At 46.2% G+C, this 19,330-nt stretch overlaps 1 protein-coding gene across 1 annotated transcript in view; it reads right to left on the bottom strand.

The window, feature by feature from the left end:
* The window catches only part of Mypn (myopalladin), an 89,630-nt gene that overhangs the window by 42,794 nt on the left and 27,506 nt on the right, over nucleotides 1-19,330 (bottom strand). The window contains exons 4-7 of the mRNA XM_023716170.1: nucleotides 11,098-11,273; nucleotides 8,795-8,846; nucleotides 7,666-7,780; nucleotides 6,638-6,709 (exon numbers count right to left, since the gene is read on the bottom strand). Of these exons, the coding sequence (XP_023571938.1) occupies nucleotides 6,638-6,709; nucleotides 7,666-7,780; nucleotides 8,795-8,846; nucleotides 11,098-11,273 (415 nt within the window). The remainder of the gene's footprint in view (nucleotides 1-6,637; nucleotides 6,710-7,665; nucleotides 7,781-8,794; nucleotides 8,847-11,097; nucleotides 11,274-19,330) is intronic.

Genomic DNA, 19,330 nt, shown 5'->3' with positions numbered 1-19,330 from the left:
GAGTCCCCCACAGCTCAACATAACAGCATGGTTTTACTTCTTATATTTCGTTTTTATACTTTTCTGCTAGATGGCCAAGACCAAGGTAAAGCAGGACCTATACAAGAGTTGTAGCTTTTGGGTCTGATAAGGTCAGTGAAATCCCCTCAGGATTTATCCTGAGATCCTGCACCTCAGATTGTAGAACCTTTGTCAGTGTCAGCCATGTGGATGAGTCACGGCCATTCCTTGGCCAATGTGCTCTCTGTGAAAGCCTGAGAGAATGTTTTCTCTCCATGTGACTCTCCTTAGGCATACTCTACATCATTGATCACTTTCCCTTGCAGACTTTTATTTGAATTAATAAAGAGTTATTTGGTTGAAAATCTTATTATTCCTCATTTGCCCCAAACAACATCTAGAGACAAGAATGAAAGGCAGGAAGTGTCCATGAGTCACGGGTATCCTGGCAAACTGATAGGAATATTCTCTATTCTGGCCTCTGAGCAAATTCTGTGCAGAAATGGCAGCTTTGGGGCCTACTGACATCTCTTAGAATTCACACACAGGGAGTTTTTAAAGGCAGGGTCACGCTATGTAGTAATGCAAGGTGTCTTTGTTTTGGTTGCCTCAGGCTGCCTTAAGGGTGGGTCCGGTCAGGCAGGTAGAGCTGGGGATTGAACTGCAGTCCCCTGTGCCTGACTGGGTTGCCCAAGCAGGCGCTTAATCAACTGAGCTAAACCGCAAGGCCATAGGGAGTTTTTATTTTTTCTTGACACAGACAGACAAATTAGGACTGCCTCTCTGCCCCTGCAAGGCAGTGGCAGCAGAAGAAACTGAATAAATGAAATTTGGCACATCTATGAAGCGGATATGAGCAAAATGCGGTCTTCGATATTTGCTAACACGGCTTGCAGTTCGGCTCATATAAGCAAGCTGCGGTCAGTCTTGCAGAGGGAACGCCAAAGCCCAGTTCCAAAGGACATCCTGGAGAAACTATGTCCCCCTCCCTTAGACCAGCATAGGTGGTTGCCACTATTTACTTGACATTAAAGCCAAGACTTGTGCTCTGTTTGGGAAGCTGGCCAAGATGCTTGTTGGGTCGGGGCGGTGGCGCAGTGGAATAAGCGCTTGCCTGGCAAGTGCAAGGCCCTGAGTTCAGTCCCCGGTTCAATGCTCGTGGTTCTATGGTGTGTGGAACAGGATCACTGATGTCTATGATAGGAAGTGGAAGATTATCCCAGCGCGAATCAATATTCAATACAAGAGATCCTAGGATCTTAAAAACCATTTAGGAAGAGTTATTGGATGTTATGAGGACAGTGACAGCTGTCCATGCTGAAAGCTATGCTCTTCCTACAAAGTGTCCTAAAGAGCAGCTGGCTCATATGGTCACACATTGGGCGGCACCATCGGAACGTACACAGACGCCACTACCTGTGCTCCCCACAGCGGGAGGGCCTGGGTTGGCCCCTCTAGCACAAGCTGTGCTCAGCACGTGGGAACAGCATGTCCTGTACAGGCCCGTGTGTGGGAGGCTTGGTCTCCTGTGCAATGACAAGAGGCTAGGATCTGTAGGAGCTGGGCCGAGTGGGAGGTCATTTCTGACCCTCTCCTTTATTCTGGCTTCCTGTCTCATCGTGTGATGCTCTGTTCCCCTGATATGATGCCATCTCCCACGAAGGCCTCGCTAGAGCTAAGCCTTGCTCTTGATCTCAAAACTGTGAGCTCAGCCAGTCTTGTTCCTTCATAAAGTGGCAAGCCGCAGGAACCTCTTTAGAGTAACCCAAACAGACTAATACCTATGATGTACACAGACTTGGTCACATTCACTTTGACTTACCTAAAGACAAATGAAACAGACCCTACCTGGCAGAGATGAAGTAACTCTTTACTAGGAATTATGGGTCTGGACTAAAGTCACTCTAACCAAAGGTCCAGAACCTCCTAAGTTGATAACGTTCCAAGTACATATCCTTCTCTGGTCATTGTGCTGACTGTCTGGGGTGACGTTCTTGGTCGGGTGACTCTACACACAGCCTTGGTGGCCTGTCTTGCACAGCCAGTGCTCACTGGATGTATTTTCTCTTCTTTCCTAAAGACACTCTGGAGCCACACGAAACTCCATCCTAGCTGACATAGTGGCATTTACCACAGAATAAGTTTGACCATGTATTTGCCAAACTCTGGGCTGAGTGCTCTCAAGGTGAAGTGAGAGGGTGCAATTTCTCTGCCCGCACATAAGATGCAGGGTGGCCTTGAGCAAAAGCATGTCTCTGATTGGTTAAAATGTGTCAGCCTCAAGGTACATTTCTTCATTTTATTCCTTGTTAAATCTAGCTGATATTTTTGCACCTTGGACAATGGTACAAGCACACGTGTACAGTACTTCAGGCTAAAGCTGAATCAGAATAAGTCTTCCTAATAAGGAACTGACAGGAGGTCCTCTGTCCCCTGACTGGCATAGGTGCCTATACAAAAGCAGGGCCAGAAAATTGTCTACAGTGGATGGGCTGGGTACAGGGCTCTATGAAATCTTCAGTAATCTGAATCCAGCTATGGCCCCAGTTATTTCAGAGTTTCCTGCCTCTGCGACGATATAATGGACTGCTGTCCAAATTCATACTTCCCCTGCCCCCTTGCCCTCTTCAAATTACTGCTGAAGCAGCTGGAGCCAGAGCAGTGTCCCTTGGAAGCCTGCCTGCTCCCCAGCCACCACTGCCACCTCGGTGGAGACTGTGGTTGGTTCACCCCTTCCCCTACCCAGAAGTGCGCCCCCGCCCCCTTCTTCTCCCTCCCCCACCCAGAAGTGAGCTCCCACCCACTTCCTCTCCCTCCCCCCAGAAGTACGTCCCCCTGCCCCCAGAGGCAGCCCTGCAGCTAAGGAGTTCACCTGAGAGGGGCAGGTGCAGCCCAGGGGCACAGCTCTGGCTTCACACACGTGATGTCCTGGGCTTCGTCCCAGGGCAACAAATAAACAAAAACGCTGAGAGGATCATCTGCCCGCAGATCAAGCAGGAGTCTCTGGAATCTCACAGAGGAACAGTATGTGGAATCCCGCTCTACCACCATGTTGCTGGCCAACTCCCCTATATTTTTTAGTCTTTTTAAATAAGAAGGGAAATGGTTCCCTACCACTAAAAAAAAAAGGGGGGGGGAGAGTTAAATAAAACTGTGCTAACTGTTGCTAAAACAAATGGCTTCTCACCATAATTGGCAAAGAAGAGTTTTCTGGGCAGCAGAGAAAGTGCATCATGAAAGGAGCAGGCCCAGGCCACGCCATGGCTGGGAGTTCTGACTCAGAAGTCCTAGGGACACTGGCAGTGGCCCTGACCTCAGCCTCGCCCTTACAGATGGAACTAACGCAAGCACGTGCCGCTGCTGAGTCCCTCTGGCACCTGAGTCTGGCCTGTCCTAGTGCCTGAGTCTGAATAGTCCTGATCCCATTTATGAAGGCAAAAGCACACATCTGGAGGGGGAGATACCCTCCTCACGGAGGCTGCGTCCGTGTGCTGAGGACTGTTTCCTTATGTGGCAGACATCACTGAACAGCTTCTAAAGATTTTACCCAAGAAATGTCTGATAATTAAGTCATCTTTCTATTTTTGTTTTTCAAATGTTTCTGCATCTCTCTGCGATGTGTTCATGTTCCCACTCTTGTCAGTCGGCACTCAGTGGTAAGAAGGCCATCAGAGGCGACCACACACCAGCAGCCAAGCTGCCCGCACGCTAATTTGTGAAAGGGGAAGAGTAGAGGTTAAAGGTTCCTATCAGACTTTTTCTCCTTTTTGGGAGATGCTGGGGCTTGAACCCAGGGCCTCATTCCTGCCAGGTAAAGGTTCCATCACTAAGCTGTACCTGTAAGCTGGGGATAGAGCTCAGCGCCGTAAGTGCTTGCCTGGCAAGTGCAAGGTCCTGAGTTCAATCCCCCGTCCCGCAACAAAGCAAAACAAAATAAAACAATGTAGAGACATAGTTTTGAGACAAAAGCCTGATGTCCCAAGAGAGTAGGGAACACTGGACTGAGCCCAAGGAGGGTTGCTGTCTGTTTGCAAATTCCAGGAAAGCTGGGACCCAAGGCAGCAGATAACAGCCTCTCCTGCAGGCGCCCTCTCCTTTGATCCCTTGCTTGAGATGTTATCGGCTAGCATTTGTGTGAACCTAGTGTTAGTAGGCAAATGGTGGAAGTCAATAGAGATAGTAGTTTGTATTCACTTAGGTAATTATGCACATTCCTTAGTCTGCCTTTACCCCTCAATAAATGTGAGATGCTTCTGAGGCTCTGGGTTCACTTGGAGAGAGACTAATCTCAGTGAGACCTCTGAAGCTACATTCATCAGGTCTTCTCGTCCTTTCTTTCAGCACCGACCCGTAACATACAACAAACAAAAATAAATTAAGGACACTCCTATCCACTATTACTGTAACTAAATAAAATTAATAATAAGCTACACCTTTATCCATGGACTTTTCAACAGTAGGTCATATGATTTAATGTGATAACTTTGGAGCTATCAGGTGACAGGGACAAGCAGAACAGTGAACAATTTTATCTCTGATAGAGATAAAGGATAAAAAAAATGGAAAGCAGAGTCCCTGACCCTCTGGGGTTACCCATCTGGCTGGGCGATGGTGCTGAGGGTGGGAAGGGAGCAGCTTTCCTGGGCTTGGGTGTCAGCTCCTTTGTGGTTCAGCTACCTCCGAGGAGTGACAGAGGACGGTGACAAATTAAATTACATGCACTGACTTCCAGCACTTACGCTGTGTGTTAAAGGCTACCTAACTTGGCAGTAATAATAAAACTAGTTCAATTAGCTATATTTTACACACACACACACACACACACACACACACACACACACACATCACATCACATCTGCCTACAATTCCTTGCCCTTATATCCACCAAGGGACACGTTACTTTCCTACTTCACATCTTTGAAATTAATAAGGCTGAAACCTCAGATACAAGTTCAAGGAAGAGAACCTGAAAAAATGAGGGGCATCTCGTCTCACGTCAGAAGGATGCCTGAACACACGGAGGAGGGAAGCAAGAAGGTGTGCCTCAACACACGGAGGTGGGAAGCATGGCCCATTCTTTTTTTTTTATATTAAATTTATTGAGAAAAAAGTAGTAATGAGACAATTTTAAAATAGGTTAGGACAGTTACAATAATTAATATATAGCACGGCCCATTCTTCCTGGGGTTTAGAGGCCATCATGCAGGAGCCAATATGGCAGAACTTCTGGGAAACCAAGGCTTCTGTAGGAGTTGTGGATTTAGCTCTTAAGTGGTGGTTCTTGCTGGAAAAGGTCATGCTTGCCATTTTCCTTATTACTAGGACCGTTCAGCTTCAGCACAACTGACATTTGCAGGAGGAGGTTGCTCTCTGGGGAGGGGTGCTGTCCTATGTACTAGACAAGGCTTATCAGCATCCCTGGATACACTAGTGCAAGTCCTCAAGTGTGACAACCAAACTGTTGTGACAGTCCCAATACCCTGTGGAGAACAAGACCAACCACGGTTTATAGCCACTGTTCTAAGCCAAAAGATATTTTTTAGAGGATAAAATTTCTGTGGGCCGGAGTTTAATATTTATACAATGGACTAAATCCAGAGCAAGTCTACCCATGTGGTCTTCATGATTCCCCCAAATTCCTTGACTCAATTTTTTAACCTTTGAACGTGCTTTTTTGAACAACAGCTAAACATACTCTGTGTTGTATAAGAGTGTACAAACTAAGATGTGGAAGAACTTGTTTCTAGTCCCACTTCTGCCACTAACTAGTCCTGTGACACTGGCAACAGCCTAATCGCTCTGGCTCTATGTGAGTCAGAGTATCTGATATCATGGAGCAGAAAGAAAAAGCTTTCTCCTTGAGAGGGGCTTTATGTTAAACCTCCCAAGAGCATTTAACTCCAAGTCCTTGAACACCAAAGACAGATCTCTAAGCCAGCTATTCCTGAAAGTGCAGAGAAACCTCTGTAGTAATATGTGGCTGGCACGGTATCACCTGATCTTTGGGTGCATCTGCCTTCCAGCCTAAGAGTGGTCCTAGAGATCTTTGTGGTGAGGGCAATGTTCTCATCACAGGAACTGTTATTAAAGCTTGGTGTGGGTGGTGTGTGCCTGTAGTCTCAGCTACTCAGGTGGCTGAGGCAGGAGGACTGCATAGGCTGAGCAATTTGGCAAGATCCTATCTCAAAAAGTGGGTAAAGGGTAGTTGCAGGAAACATAACTTATTGACAAAGCACTTCCCTAGCATCATGAGGCCCTGGGCCCCATCCCCTGTATTAGGAAAAATAACAACAAAAACAACAGCACCACCCCCAGCAAAAGCCAAACAACAAAAGCACCTGTACTTAGAAATCCGGGAGTTGTAGAGACACTGTAGTAACCAACAAAAACCTCTTAAGTTTCTTTTTTCTTTTTTTTTCTTTTTTTTCTTTTTTTTTTTTTGTGGAACCAGGGATTGAACTCAGGCCCTTGTGCTTGCCAGGCAAGTGCTTATTCTACTGAGCCATCTCCCTGGCCCCCTCTTAAGTTTCTTATGAGCCCAAATGCTGAAATAAAATCAGTCAACCTAGAGTCTGTAGCTGTGTGAGTGCTCTGCTGTCACTAAAGCCAGGACAGAAAGAAGTCATGTATTGATTACCTTTGTAAACACTGGAGCCGCAATGATAGGTTTTCCATCCAATCCCTGTAAATAGCTGGTAGGACTCTGGCACTGTTAGGAGGCAACAAACAACAGATTAATTATCTGTGAAATTATGACCTGGATTGACGGGTATAACAAATGTGTAGAATTTGATGCATAAATCAATCTCAAGTCAAAGGGCGTATTTCCTAGGTTTATGATCACAGCCTTCAGACTAGCTGATGCTGAGTGCCTTTCTTTCTAGGTTGTGGACACGCATCATGCCCTGCTCAGAGCACAGCTCCACATAATTAGCATGCGCTCCCTGCAGGGACCTCATAACACCCTGGGCAACACACATCACTGTAGAAAACCATTGACTCAGAACTAAAAGGCGATCCCTCTGCCTCACTGAATGGATTGGGCAAATAATTCTGATTTTTAATAATAAAAGGTTGGAGATCAATAGACATAAATATATTTATCATCAGGAAACAATATAGCATCACATTTTATAAAGCTTAGGTCATATGATTTAATGTGATTTAAAGTACATGCATAAATATGTACTCTTACATGCGCCTAGATAATGCCTGGAACTGTCTGAAGCTGCTGGCAGGAAGTTTTTCTGAGCAGTGGGGTAGAAACCTTGATTAAAGGTTTTCCTTAATATGCTCCTATACTTTCCAAATCTTTAAATTACTAACTTGAAAGACAGAGTCTTTTCTACTTTGTGAAAGTAACTTCTTGCTCTTAGGCAATAAAATCTTTCTGAGTTTTATGCTGCGGAGGGTCCAGGTCGGCCCAAGGGCTCATCAGCTAAGTAATCGGCACTTGTAATAAGCCAGAGTGTCCAAGCCTAATCTGAGGACAGGCCCCTTTCCTGGACATCTGCCCGTGACACTGGAGCAGGGGCAGCCGCCCTCTCCTGCATCGGGAGCACAAAGTGACCTTCACCCTGACAGAGCGGCAACAGAGGACAGCACAAGTGTGCCCCACAGGATGGCCATGTGCTGTGGTGCTCGCACTTCGTCTGGACACTGTACCTGCTGGACGGTTGTCACTCTGGGCTGGGCCGCCACGTGTGGGGCTGGGGACACTGCTGGAGTAAGGGCTGCAGAGGTGGTGGGAGGCAAGGCCACCTCATTTGGCTTCTGGATTCTGAGAAATGGTTAAGATACATGTGGATTATGAAACAGTTGTAACTGCCAAAAGCCAGCAAAATGAATAAAGCCACAATGCAGGCAGCTGGAGGCAATCACACCCCGCCGGGCAATGTTCTACATGTGTTTACTGAGAGCTTCTGGCCACACACCCTGGCAGGCAGTGCAGACCTGGAGATGAGCGAGGCACCATTTGCAGAGTCACCTGCAGAGTAGCAGGGAGTCTCACTGTATCACAGCGCAGACGGTAACTCTCCAAGACTGACTGTTCTCCGTATTTCTTCTTCCCATTTCAAGTAGGAGGAGGGGCTTTGCAAATTTTTACCAGGGTCATAATGTCCAAAAGTGGAAATAAGCTAAGCTCAAAGAGCTCTTCAAATTTATACACTTTTTCTGGGCTGATGGTGCACACCTATCATTCCAGCACATGGGAGGCTGAGGCAAGAGGTTGCCACGAGTTCAAGGCCAGTCTGGGTTACACAGTGAGTCCCTATCTCAAACAAAACTAAACTAAACTAAATCATTGGGTATTTGTTTTTTTACTAAGTAGATAAAAGTACAATGATTTTTCAAAGATGATGCTTTGTTTTCCTACTATTGAGAATATTTGAATGAAACTGTTAAGCAGGACTTATGCAAAAGCCATAGAATCTTCTCCAAATCTGCTCTGCCATTTTAAATTAATGAATTTAATTTTAGATCATACCCTGAAGTCACCCTTTGCAAGGCTTAGAATCCAATTAGAAGTTTGTTTGTTTTCCCCTGGGCCTGGGCCTGAACCCAGGGTGCTCTCAGCTACACCCACAGTGCTTTGTAGTTTTACTTCGAGACAAGGTGTTGCTACGGCTCACTCTGGCCTCCACCTGGAGTCTTCCCACCTCAGCTTCCCACACAGCCTCAGTGCAGCCGTGGAGCACCTTGCCCAGCCAATTAGGTGTTTCCCTGAAGGGGAAAAGGTGTGATGGCGTGTGATCTCAGGATGGGAAGGCTGCAGGACAAAAATTAGGATTACCGATTCATCTCATCCTTGTTAGGGTCCCCTTCTGAGTCAGAGGAAGAAACTCCTGGAGAAATAAAAGCAAGACGTGAGATTTTGAAGATGATAATTTTTAAACCAGTTCCCACATTGAATTTGAAGATATTTAGAATTTTAGATTTAGAAATGAACTCAGTGTTTCTCTACCCTAATATTCAATGAAGAAACAGACCCTAAGAAGCTGAAGGTGTTGCTCAAGGTCACGTTGATAGTTAACGCTAGAATTCAAATTAACTGGCCCAACACGTGTGTAAACACCGCATTGTTTCTCTGGTGTGAGAAACCGAAAATGTCAATAAGAGCCAAAATGTGTAATAGATATTGGGAAATAGGAAGAAAATGTTCAAATGGGAAGGGAAACTGGGAAAGAGGGAGAGGAGAAGGAAAAAAATAAGAAAAAATGGAAGCAAAGCTGTTGTAAATAAGGAGGGGAAGAGAAGTTGAAGGGAGGGTAAGGAAGGAGGAAAGAGGAATCAATTATATCATGTAGAGGTACAAACTCCCTATGATGAATATGATCATTATATACACCTATAATGTACCTATGAGCCTAATTAGTAAAAGAAAAAAATGAACTGAGCCAGCATCTAACATTCAAGTACAAAACACAGCTGCTGCTGTCTCGGCCTAGCAGAGGAGCCCCTGCAGACGGACACACTCTGCTCCTCACCCACACTCAGGCTCGGGGCTGCACAGGCTGCACAGAAACAGAGGACTCCGGCTTTGAAACACCGCAGGTGTAGGAGGCTGCTCTTCCGTCCTGTCCTAACATTAACAGGTCATCCTGCATCTCAGGGGTGGGGGTGTTCCAAGTCCTGTTGCTAAAAGAAAATAAACCCAGCAATCCAATCTCGGCACTGTAGGCAGGAACTTGATCCTGGATTTGCTTCTCAAGATAGTGAATTCCAGGAAGATAAAATGGAGCTAAATTGGGAGGTATTTATTATACTCTGAATTCTTGGGATAAAAACATTCAACACCTTCCTATTCATAGATTTACTCAATAAGTGTTTGTCAAATAGTCACTACATCCTTGGTATTATGTAAGGTTTTGGAGATTTTTTTTACAAAGCATGATACAGTCCTGGCCTTACAATCTAGTTGATAAACGAGTATGGATACCACAATGATATAATAGGCAGAGTGTCCTCAGGGAAAAACCTCAGAGGATGAGAACAAACAGGAACAAACACACAGATACCTGAGGAACAAACTGACTTCTTCCTTGAAATTAATCACTGAAGATGGGGACCGGTGTGGAGGCCTGTGGGGTACTCCTGACCCAGTGCCTGCTGCTACCTCGGTTCCCAGCTACATGATCTCAGACTCGCTGGAATTTCCCATCTTCCCATGGGCAAGACCAAACCCTGCCATGTGCCAGCAGGACTGGCAGGCTCTGCCTCCTGTCTCCTCTGCCTCTCCTCCCCTGCACCTGCAGGCATTGTGTCCTGTTTCTTCCTTCCTGCTGTGCCCTACACCAGCCCATCCACCTTGGTACCGGTGTGCTCGCTTAGGGCCGCTGCACTTGCTGAATTCTTTGCCTACAGTGCTTTCCGCTTGCACATCCTTGTGCCCGCTCCTTTGCTTCCTCCAGACCTCCATGTAAATGCCATCCACAAGGTCTTCACTGGCTACCCTGTCAGAATTAGAGTCAGCATACTTTCATGCATGCGCGTGCCCATGTGCGTGCGCGCACTCTCTCTCTCTCTCTCTCTCTCTCTCTCTCTCTCTCTCTCTCTCACACACACACACACACACACACACATACATATAATTGCACAGGTTCTATCCACTGTTTGGCTTTCTTCATTTCCTCCTCCTCCTCCTCCCCCCTCCCTTCCCCTTTCCTTCCTCTTCCTCTTCTGTCTTTTTTTTTTTTTTTTAATTATTTATTTATTTTAACATTTATTTAGTGTGTGTGTGTGTGTGTGTGTGTGTGTGTGTGTGGCCAGCTCAGCCCACCAGGGGGCAGGGCTGGCTGGCATGTGGTGCTGGGGGATCGAACCGCGGTCCCTGTGTTTTGCCAAGCTTGTTCCAAGTAGGTGCTTTAGACCACTGAGCCATCTCTCCAGCCCCCTGTCTTGTTTTTTTTTGAGACAGGGTCTCACTACGCAGTTCAGGCTGGGCTTGAGCTCACTCTGTAGGCCAAGCGGGTCTCAAACTCACAGTGCTCCACCTGCTTTGGCCTCCCGAGTGCTGGGATTACAGGTATGTGCCAGCATCTCTAATTAAATTTATTCTACTAGTAATTATCACCTTTCAAGGGTATTTTTCTTTACCTTCTATATAAATCTCAGCAGAAGTTGAGTCTGTCCCATAGATGTTAGACGCAAAGCAGGAATAGCGTCCCGTGTCCTCTTCAAAGGCTTCAGCGATGGTCAGCGAGTGCAGGTTTCCGGCCTGCACAATCTGAATGTCTGGTGAGTTTTCAAGCTCCTTGCCTTCACAGTACCACCTACAACAAAGGGACAGGACTGAAATGCACGCATGCAGCCCAGTAACACAGACAGCTCCGACCCTTCCTAAGAAGGAGAGACAACAACGATGGTTCTCCGGGTAGTGCCCAAGAAGGATGCTGTGGAAACAGTTTAGAGTCAGAACGTTACACAGCCCATTGCTGCACACTGAGGAAAGCCGGCGGCTTTCACACCACACTGGTGCTTCCCTCAGGACATGAGAAAGTGACCGTACTTGGGCAGGTGAGAAGCAATGCCCGTGAGGAGCAGGCCCGGCTGTGGAGCACAACTTTTCCTATGTGACGTTCCCTCCTGCACCACACATCCAGTCGCTCAGCTGGAAAGCACCGAAGGGACAGAAGAGGACTGGGAGTAGGTACTCACCTTCCCTGTAAGGAATTTCTCTGCTAACCTGATGAAAATGAATCCGCTGGTTTTTCTGTAGTAGGGCTTGAACTCAAGACCTTGCGCTTAACAGGCAGGTATTTATACTGCTGCGCTAACTCCTCAGCCTAATTGCTGTTCCTTAAACCACAGACATAAGGCAGCTGGTTCCCATTCCCTACCCTGGCAAATAACCCATCGTAAATATATCTCCATTATGATGTTTTACTTTGATTCTATGTACTTGAAGTTAGAAGTTTTCATTATGGCAGAGTTTTTCTGGGCCAAATGTTTACAAAAAATTTTTTTATAAAGTTATTTAAAATATATGAGGTACTCGGAAAAAAATGAATAGCATTATTCAATTAAATGAAAGTACCATTTTCCACTTAATAGCTTGGCAAAAGTCACAGGATGATCACAATTGTTAGTGAGAAAGTAAAACAGCACAAGCCCTGTGCAAAGAATCTGGCACCTCTGCCAGAATTACACGTGTTATTCTTGGACCCAGAAACCCACTTGTGATAGACCTGCACACACTCAAAGTGATCCTTGAAGTGCTCAATAAAATATCAAAAGACTGGCAACAAATCAAGTGTCCGTTATCAGGGAGCTGATGTAAGGGACCGCGATACAGCCATACAATGTGACACTCTGCAGCTCCAAAACAGAATCAGAAAGCTCTATATGTATAAATCTGGAAAGAAGCCTAAAATGTGTGGCAAATTTTAACACTATGTGAAAATTTCTGTGAGAAGTGGCGTGTGGCTGGGTGTCGTGGCACGGGCCTGTCATCCCAGCACTCAGGAGGCTGAAGCAAGAGGCTCAGGCTGTGAGTTTGAGACTAGCCGAGCTACAAAGTGAGCTCAAGGCCAGCCTGAACTACATAGTGAGATCCTGTCTTAAAAAAAAAGAAATGGGGTGTTCTGGTTCAGATTAGATTATGTTTTTCTCAAAGGGTAGGTTGAAGTCCTACCTACTCCATACATGAGAGTATGATCTAATTTAGAAATACTAGCCTTGGGCTGGTGAGATAGTTCAGTGGACTAACCGCCTGCCTAGGCAAGCGCAGGTACCCGGGTTCAATCTCCAGTACCATAGGTCCTGCTGGTCCCACCCTGAGGTGCACTGAGCCAGCCACTGAGACCAGGCATGGTAGTACACGCCTATAATCCCAGCACTAGGGAGGCTGAAACAGGAGGATCACTATGAGTCCAAGCTGCATAGCGAGTCCCTGTATCAAATACATAAAGGAAAAGAAAAAGAAATAAGGGCTGGGGAGATGACTCAGTAGAATAAGCACTTGCCTGGCAAGCACAAGGGCCTGAGTTCAATCCCTGGATTCACCAAAAAGAAAAAAAAAAAAAAAAAGAAGAAGAAAAATAATAGCCTTTGCAGATGTAATGAAGAGGTCATTAGGATGGGCCCTACCCCAGCAAGATGAGGGGCCTTGTAAGAAGGTGAAGACCCACGTAATGACAGAGGTGGAGATGGTGAGGGTGGTGGGCCAAGCACATTGCGGATGATGGCACGTAGGAGCAAGGGAGGGGCAAGGAGGGCCCTGCCCAGGATCCCAAGGGCCACGCGGCCAGCAATGCACACCTGTTGCCTCTTCTCTCCACACAAAGTCACCCAGGCTATGGTACTTGTTGTGGCAGCTGAAGGAAGCAGGCACAGGGGCAAGAGGTAAGACGGATGACGAAAACCAGGACAGACAGAAGGGAAATCCACTGTGGCTGCCTCTCAGGGAGAAGGGAGACAAGGTGGATGACAACGGGAAGGAGATTGTCTCCTCTTCTGCCTATTTCTTTTTTTTTTTTGGCAGAACCGGGGATTGAACTCAGACCCTTGTGCTTGCCAGGGAAAGGCTTATTCCACTGAGCCATCTCCCCAGTCCCCTGCCTACTTCATTTTTTAAAAATAATTATTAATTGATATAATAAAAAGTAACTGAGTGGAGAGGCATTATAACTATTCACTGTGAACCCTGGTAGTCGTGTCTTCACGGTCTTCCAGCTCTAACTTCTGAGAGCCTTAGTACTTTCCGCCCTCTCTGAAGCAAAGTTCTGGAGCCCACGTGACACCCCACCTCCCACAGCGCAGTCACCCTCCACCAACCAGCACCTGCGTCCAGCACTTCCCCAGTCCTCTTCTGCTTGCTTTCTCTGTCTTTCAGCAGCTGTATGTAGAGCCCATCTCCTCACAGTGGGCTGAGATATGGCCTCTGACAAAGCTACATTTTACCACCAACTTCACCTTTTTTTTTTTTTTTTTCCTCGTACCAGGAATTGGACTCAAGACCTTGTACTTGCCAGGTAGGCACTGTGTCACTGAGCTATATCCCCGGCCTGCAGCTTCACCTTTTAAAAAAATACCTGTGATGTCATAAAACGACTCTATTTTTATATTGTCTCCTATTGCTCTGTGTTTTGAAATTTTCTTTTATGCTCTTTATTTGTACTTTTTTTTTTAAACAGTGTGCTTTTTATTTTATTTATTTATTTATTTTTTGGCAGAACTGGGGATTGAACCTCAGGCCCTTGCGCTTGCCAGGCAAGCGCTTATTCCACTGAGCCATCTCCTGGGCCCCATTATTTGTACTTTTAATGAAAACAAATTCATGGCACTCAGCATGGAAATTTCTCTGGACTCCTCAGTTTCACTAGACTGCACATTCTTTGACGAGACAGAGGTGTTTTGTTCGTTTGTTTGTTTGCTTGAGACAGAGGGCTTTATTTGTTAATTTTTTTTTTTGGTGGAACTGGGGATTTGAACTCAGACCCTTATCCTTGCCAGGCTTACTGTACTGAGCCATCTCCCCGGCCCAAGACAGAGGGTTTTAGACAACGCCCCTGCGGTATCCAGGGTCTGACATACTTGTCCACCCACTCTGTTCTGGGCCATCTCATCCCGCAGTTTCATGTATCACCTCCGTTCAGGCGACCTCCCAACTCCAGCTTCGCAGCCCTGCCCTGCCGGCCTCCTATGTCCCAGACACACTGCTCGCACGTCTGGCTCCCCGCTCAGGCTTTCTGTACTTCCCGAAATCCTCCTCCCCAGATCTCCACACAGGCAGATGGGTCCCTCTTGTCAGCCAAACCCCAGCTCAGACTCAGGGAGGCCTTTGCAGGCCCGTCCCCAGCACAGCCTCCTTTTTCATGACAGGGCCTTCTTTTGTCATGGTCACAGCACCGCTTACCATCTGAAATTATTCGAGGCATTTGTCACTTTTGTTCCCTGTTTAGACTGAGGGCCCCCAAGAGTGCACTGATGATGGCTTCAACCCAGGACTGCAGCGGGGCCTGGCACAGGGTAGGTACTCAGCAGTCAGAGAGCCCAAACAGCAGGAAAATTCAGCAGTTGAGACTTCGTATGTATTATTCCATTGAATTCTCAACTGTTCTCAGCCCTCTCTTGGGGCAGCAACAGTACAGAGAGCAAACAAGTGGCTGAGGTGTTCATAAATCTCCCCAAACATAAATCCCACTTAGGTCACTTGTGACCAACCCTCAGAGCATATCTGTGGCCCAAATATAAACATGGGGCATCCGATGCAATGCGACATGCTGCATGTGTGTTTATCTTTACTCCCCTCCTGAAATGCCCCGAAATGAGAATAAAATATTTTTTTAAAGGTACAGAATCGTGAAAACAAGAAGGATGGGAGGGAAGACAATAATTTCTGACACCTCAGAAACTTCTGGAAGATGGAAGGCAGGCTGAGAAGCAGAATGTGGCAGTACACACCTGTAATTCCAGTATGGGGAGAGGGGTGGCAAGAGATCACAAGTTTAAAACTAGCCTGGACAACTTAGCAAGACCCTGTCTTGCTGTACCCAGACAGAGCAGATATGAGAGCAGGCTGAAAAGCTATGAGAATGGAGAAATGTGCACGCCAAGTGCCTATCTGGGGATTTTAGGAAAAGAGGCCAAATTATGCAGCAGAATCCTAGAAAGTTTTACAATTTGGAAGGACAAGATTGCTAATCTAGAAAGAGGTGGCATGGAGCTAAAACGGAAATTTGCTCCAAGGGTGGAAAATGAGCTTTGCCTCCCCCAGGCCACCTCCCCGCATCTTGCAGGAGTAAGGGCTTTACTAGGGAATCTCTCTAGGGCAAAACAAATGGCTAAGCATCCATATGAGGCTCACGGAATGGAAGACATGTGAGTTTCACAGACAGATTGGAGCACTGAGACAAACTGGTGTTTGGACTACCGCACTTAGCATATAAAGCAAGCACCAAGACCAAGTCAATAAGTACCACAAATCTAGTACTTCTGGCCATCCACATCTGCACGACCCACATCTTTGGATTCCACTGTGGACACCTCAAAGAATATTCATAAAAAATGTTTTGAACATGAGCAGCTACACTTGGGTCATAACTTCTTAAATAATACAGCATAACCACTATTAACATAGCATCTGTGTTGAGTTAGATATTCTAAGTAATCTAGAAACAAATTTAAACATGGGGGCATAGCTCGTGGTGCAGGGCTTGCCTAGCATGGGCCAGGCCCTGGCTTCACACTCTGGTACCAATGAAAGAAAACCCTGTTTAGGAAAGATGTGCACAGGTTATATAAGGTAAGTTTTATATAAGGGATTTATACTTCTACAGATTTCAGTACCTGTATGCACCCTGGAGCCCATCCCTGCAGAGACTGAGGCATGATCATTTGTGAGCATTACTACTAGGCTGGGTAATAAACAATCACATGATAACAAGAAAATAAACATTAGGTACTTTTTATTTTTTGGTTTTTATTTTTGGTACCGGGGATTAAAGTCAGGACCTTGCACTTGCCAGGCAGGTGTTCATGCCGCTGAGCCATCTCCCCAGCAACATTAGGTGCTTTTTTAAACAACAGCATTAATGATATTGAAATGATGAAGAAGGGAGAGTGGTGACACCAGAGGCTGGAGGGTCCTGGGCCACCATGGACAGAGCTGGGAGTCTGGAAAACGGCTGACGTTAGCAGACCAAGCACCATGATTTGAGCTTCCTGTGGTCGTTCTCAGCGTGTAGTCACGCCATGAAAGCAAGTGAGATTATGCGCCCTTTCACTGTGCTGGCATTCACTCCAGTGCAGCAGAAGTCACAATGGGTAAAGCTGCTGCTGCTTCAGCAGTGCAGATTCCAGTGCTGTCAGAAACCCGCCTGGCTCCTGCACCTTCCAACGTACTCACAGCGAGACACCAAAACCACCAAAGGAGAAAACCAGCTCTTGGGTGAAACAATCCATATCAGTACTCCTGTTACGTCTCAAACGCGAGTGCATGTCTTCTGAAATACTCCGGGTGGTGGACTGAGACGAGAACAAAGCATTGCTGGAGTATGTGGAAGAGCGGCCGGGAGACCCTTGGGCTGGCGTGGAACTATCTGCTCAGTGATGCCGCAGTACGGTAGCTTGAAGGAACAACTGGCAGGCACGTGACGATCCCCCAAGCGGGCATTCTGTACACACTGCCCCCAAAACAAGGGAAGTAAGGCTATTGTGCCTAGTAAAAATAAAATCCTTGCTGCCAATAGGAAAAGCGGGCTTTCCAGGAAAAATAAGAAAACTTGTATTCCCCACTGAGTACAGGGTTTACCCACACTTGAAGACTTTGGAGGAAATAAGCCATCTTTAAAAATGTGGTTTCTTGAGATTGTGTAGTAGAACATGCTACCCTTCTGCAGATGGGCATTACACACTTACTTGCCCAGCAACCAGGGTGGAATGTCACCCACTCTAAGTTCAGGGTGGACCGGTGGGCATGGAAACACAGAGAATGCTGTTCATCTCTCCGGCTTAAGGTTCTGCATGGTAGCTCACCTTCAGGAAGCTGCTGCCAGGAACGCTGGTGTGCAGAAAGAACTGTCACAATGATCTGCGGAGGCTGTTCGAATACTCTCTGCTTCCAACTGCGTATGTAAGGCTGAATTTATTGCATCAACTTCAACCCAAACAACACAGCACAATAAACTGTAGAAGCACATGAGAGAAGCAGAATTCTAATCCAGATGTTAAAGGGATTTGCAAAATATATAAAATATTGCTATTCTTTTCATTACCTTTTTTGCCTTGGAAAATAGTTATTCCTCATAGTTATTTATTTAGCATAGTTATTACTATTACTTAAAAACTGATATTTGAAACATTACTCAATTTATTCTTTATTTTTTTGGTATTGAGTACAGGGTCTAGAGGGTCTCACTACGGAGACCAGACTTGTAGTGATTCTCCACAGGGTCTCACTACATAGGCTGGACTCGTAGTGATTCTCCTGTATCCAGCCTTCCAAGAGCTGGGATTACAGGCACGCGCCATCGTGCCCAGTCTCAATCACCAACTCAGTGTGCCCCAGCGGTGGGGCTGGCATGGCATGCTGGGGATCGAACCCTAGTCTCTGCATCTGCCTAAGCAGGGGCTTTAATCTGCTGAGCTATCAGGCTGGCCCTTTAGTTTTTAATATGATAATTACAACTCTCTAAAACAAAACCTCTCTTGGGCTTCAATGGTTTTTATAACTGTAAAGGAGTCCTGAGAACCCAAAGTTCAAGAACCACTGGTATATTACTCAGAAATTTAGAGGGGAATTAATAGGAAACTGCTAAGAGAGTTGAAAATGATCTATTTCAATACTATTTTGACTTTTTGAATAATGCAGTTCTATTTATTTGATAAAAGATATAAATGGCTATTTCAAAACAAGGAAATACTTTCCTTCATAAAACATTACATGATTACTGCAATTCTTTAGCTAAGATTTCTTATCCTTATCAAAATGAGGGACTCACCTTTGAATAATCAGAAAGCCAGAAGGGGTTAAGCAGGATGATTTGGATGCCTGAACTCTCTGTCAGAAGTGGGTTTTTATCCTCACTCAAATGGCCAGACTGCTTTAGCTAAGCCAAAGAACATCAGTGACAGCACCTCTGGCTTCAGCCTGTGCCCCCAGGGAGATAACACGCCAGTCAGGCAGCCTGCTGCAGGCTTTAGAGGCAGAGGGTGACACGGCACCTCCGAGTCCCTCTGTGCTGGGACATGCTTTCACACAAATATCCTCTCTAGCTGTGTGCTTTCAGGGTGCCACATCCTCACTGCACAGGACAGTAGCACATGCCAGCTGTGAGTCACAAGCAGGTCAAAATGACAAAGAAGGCCCTACCTGCACTGCGCTGGGGTAGCTCACAAGATCTGCTGATCTGTTTAGCCACCCACTGGGGAGATCAGACATTGAGGAGACACCTTTTTCGGATTTTAATTGGAGGTTTTGGCTGTGTATACCATTCTGCTGTTGGGTTCCTGTTTAAAATATGGCTTGGATAAATATTATGACTCACTGTCTTAGCACATTACCAACTTCTACATGCAGTTTGAATGTGTTACTCTGACTTAGCAGGAAGAGCACTCAGTGCAAGGTGGGTAGTCAGAGGCCGCTTAGCCTCCTGGCCCTGCCGAAGTCTCTTCTGTTGCCCTCTTTCCTGTCCTCCTCTGCCCTAGAACCCACATTATTTATCGTTCTGTATTTATGCAATTGTGCATTTGCTGAACATCCTTGTCTCTGTCTTACAATAACCACAAAGGCAGGCAGAGCTCCATGTTATATGGGGTTGTGTGGTACAACGTGGTGTTTCCTGTGTCCTGTTTGGCTGCTACCAACTTAGTGGCTTTTTGCACCCTC

Source organism: Octodon degus, unplaced genomic scaffold (assembly GCF_000260255.1).
Source record: "Octodon degus isolate 3935 unplaced genomic scaffold, OctDeg1.0 scaffold00046, whole genome shotgun sequence".
NCBI classification, from domain to species: domain Eukaryota; kingdom Metazoa; phylum Chordata; class Mammalia; order Rodentia; family Octodontidae; genus Octodon; species Octodon degus.
The sequence above is the reverse complement of the archived record's forward strand: the minus strand, read 5'-3'. Positions and strand labels throughout refer to the sequence as shown.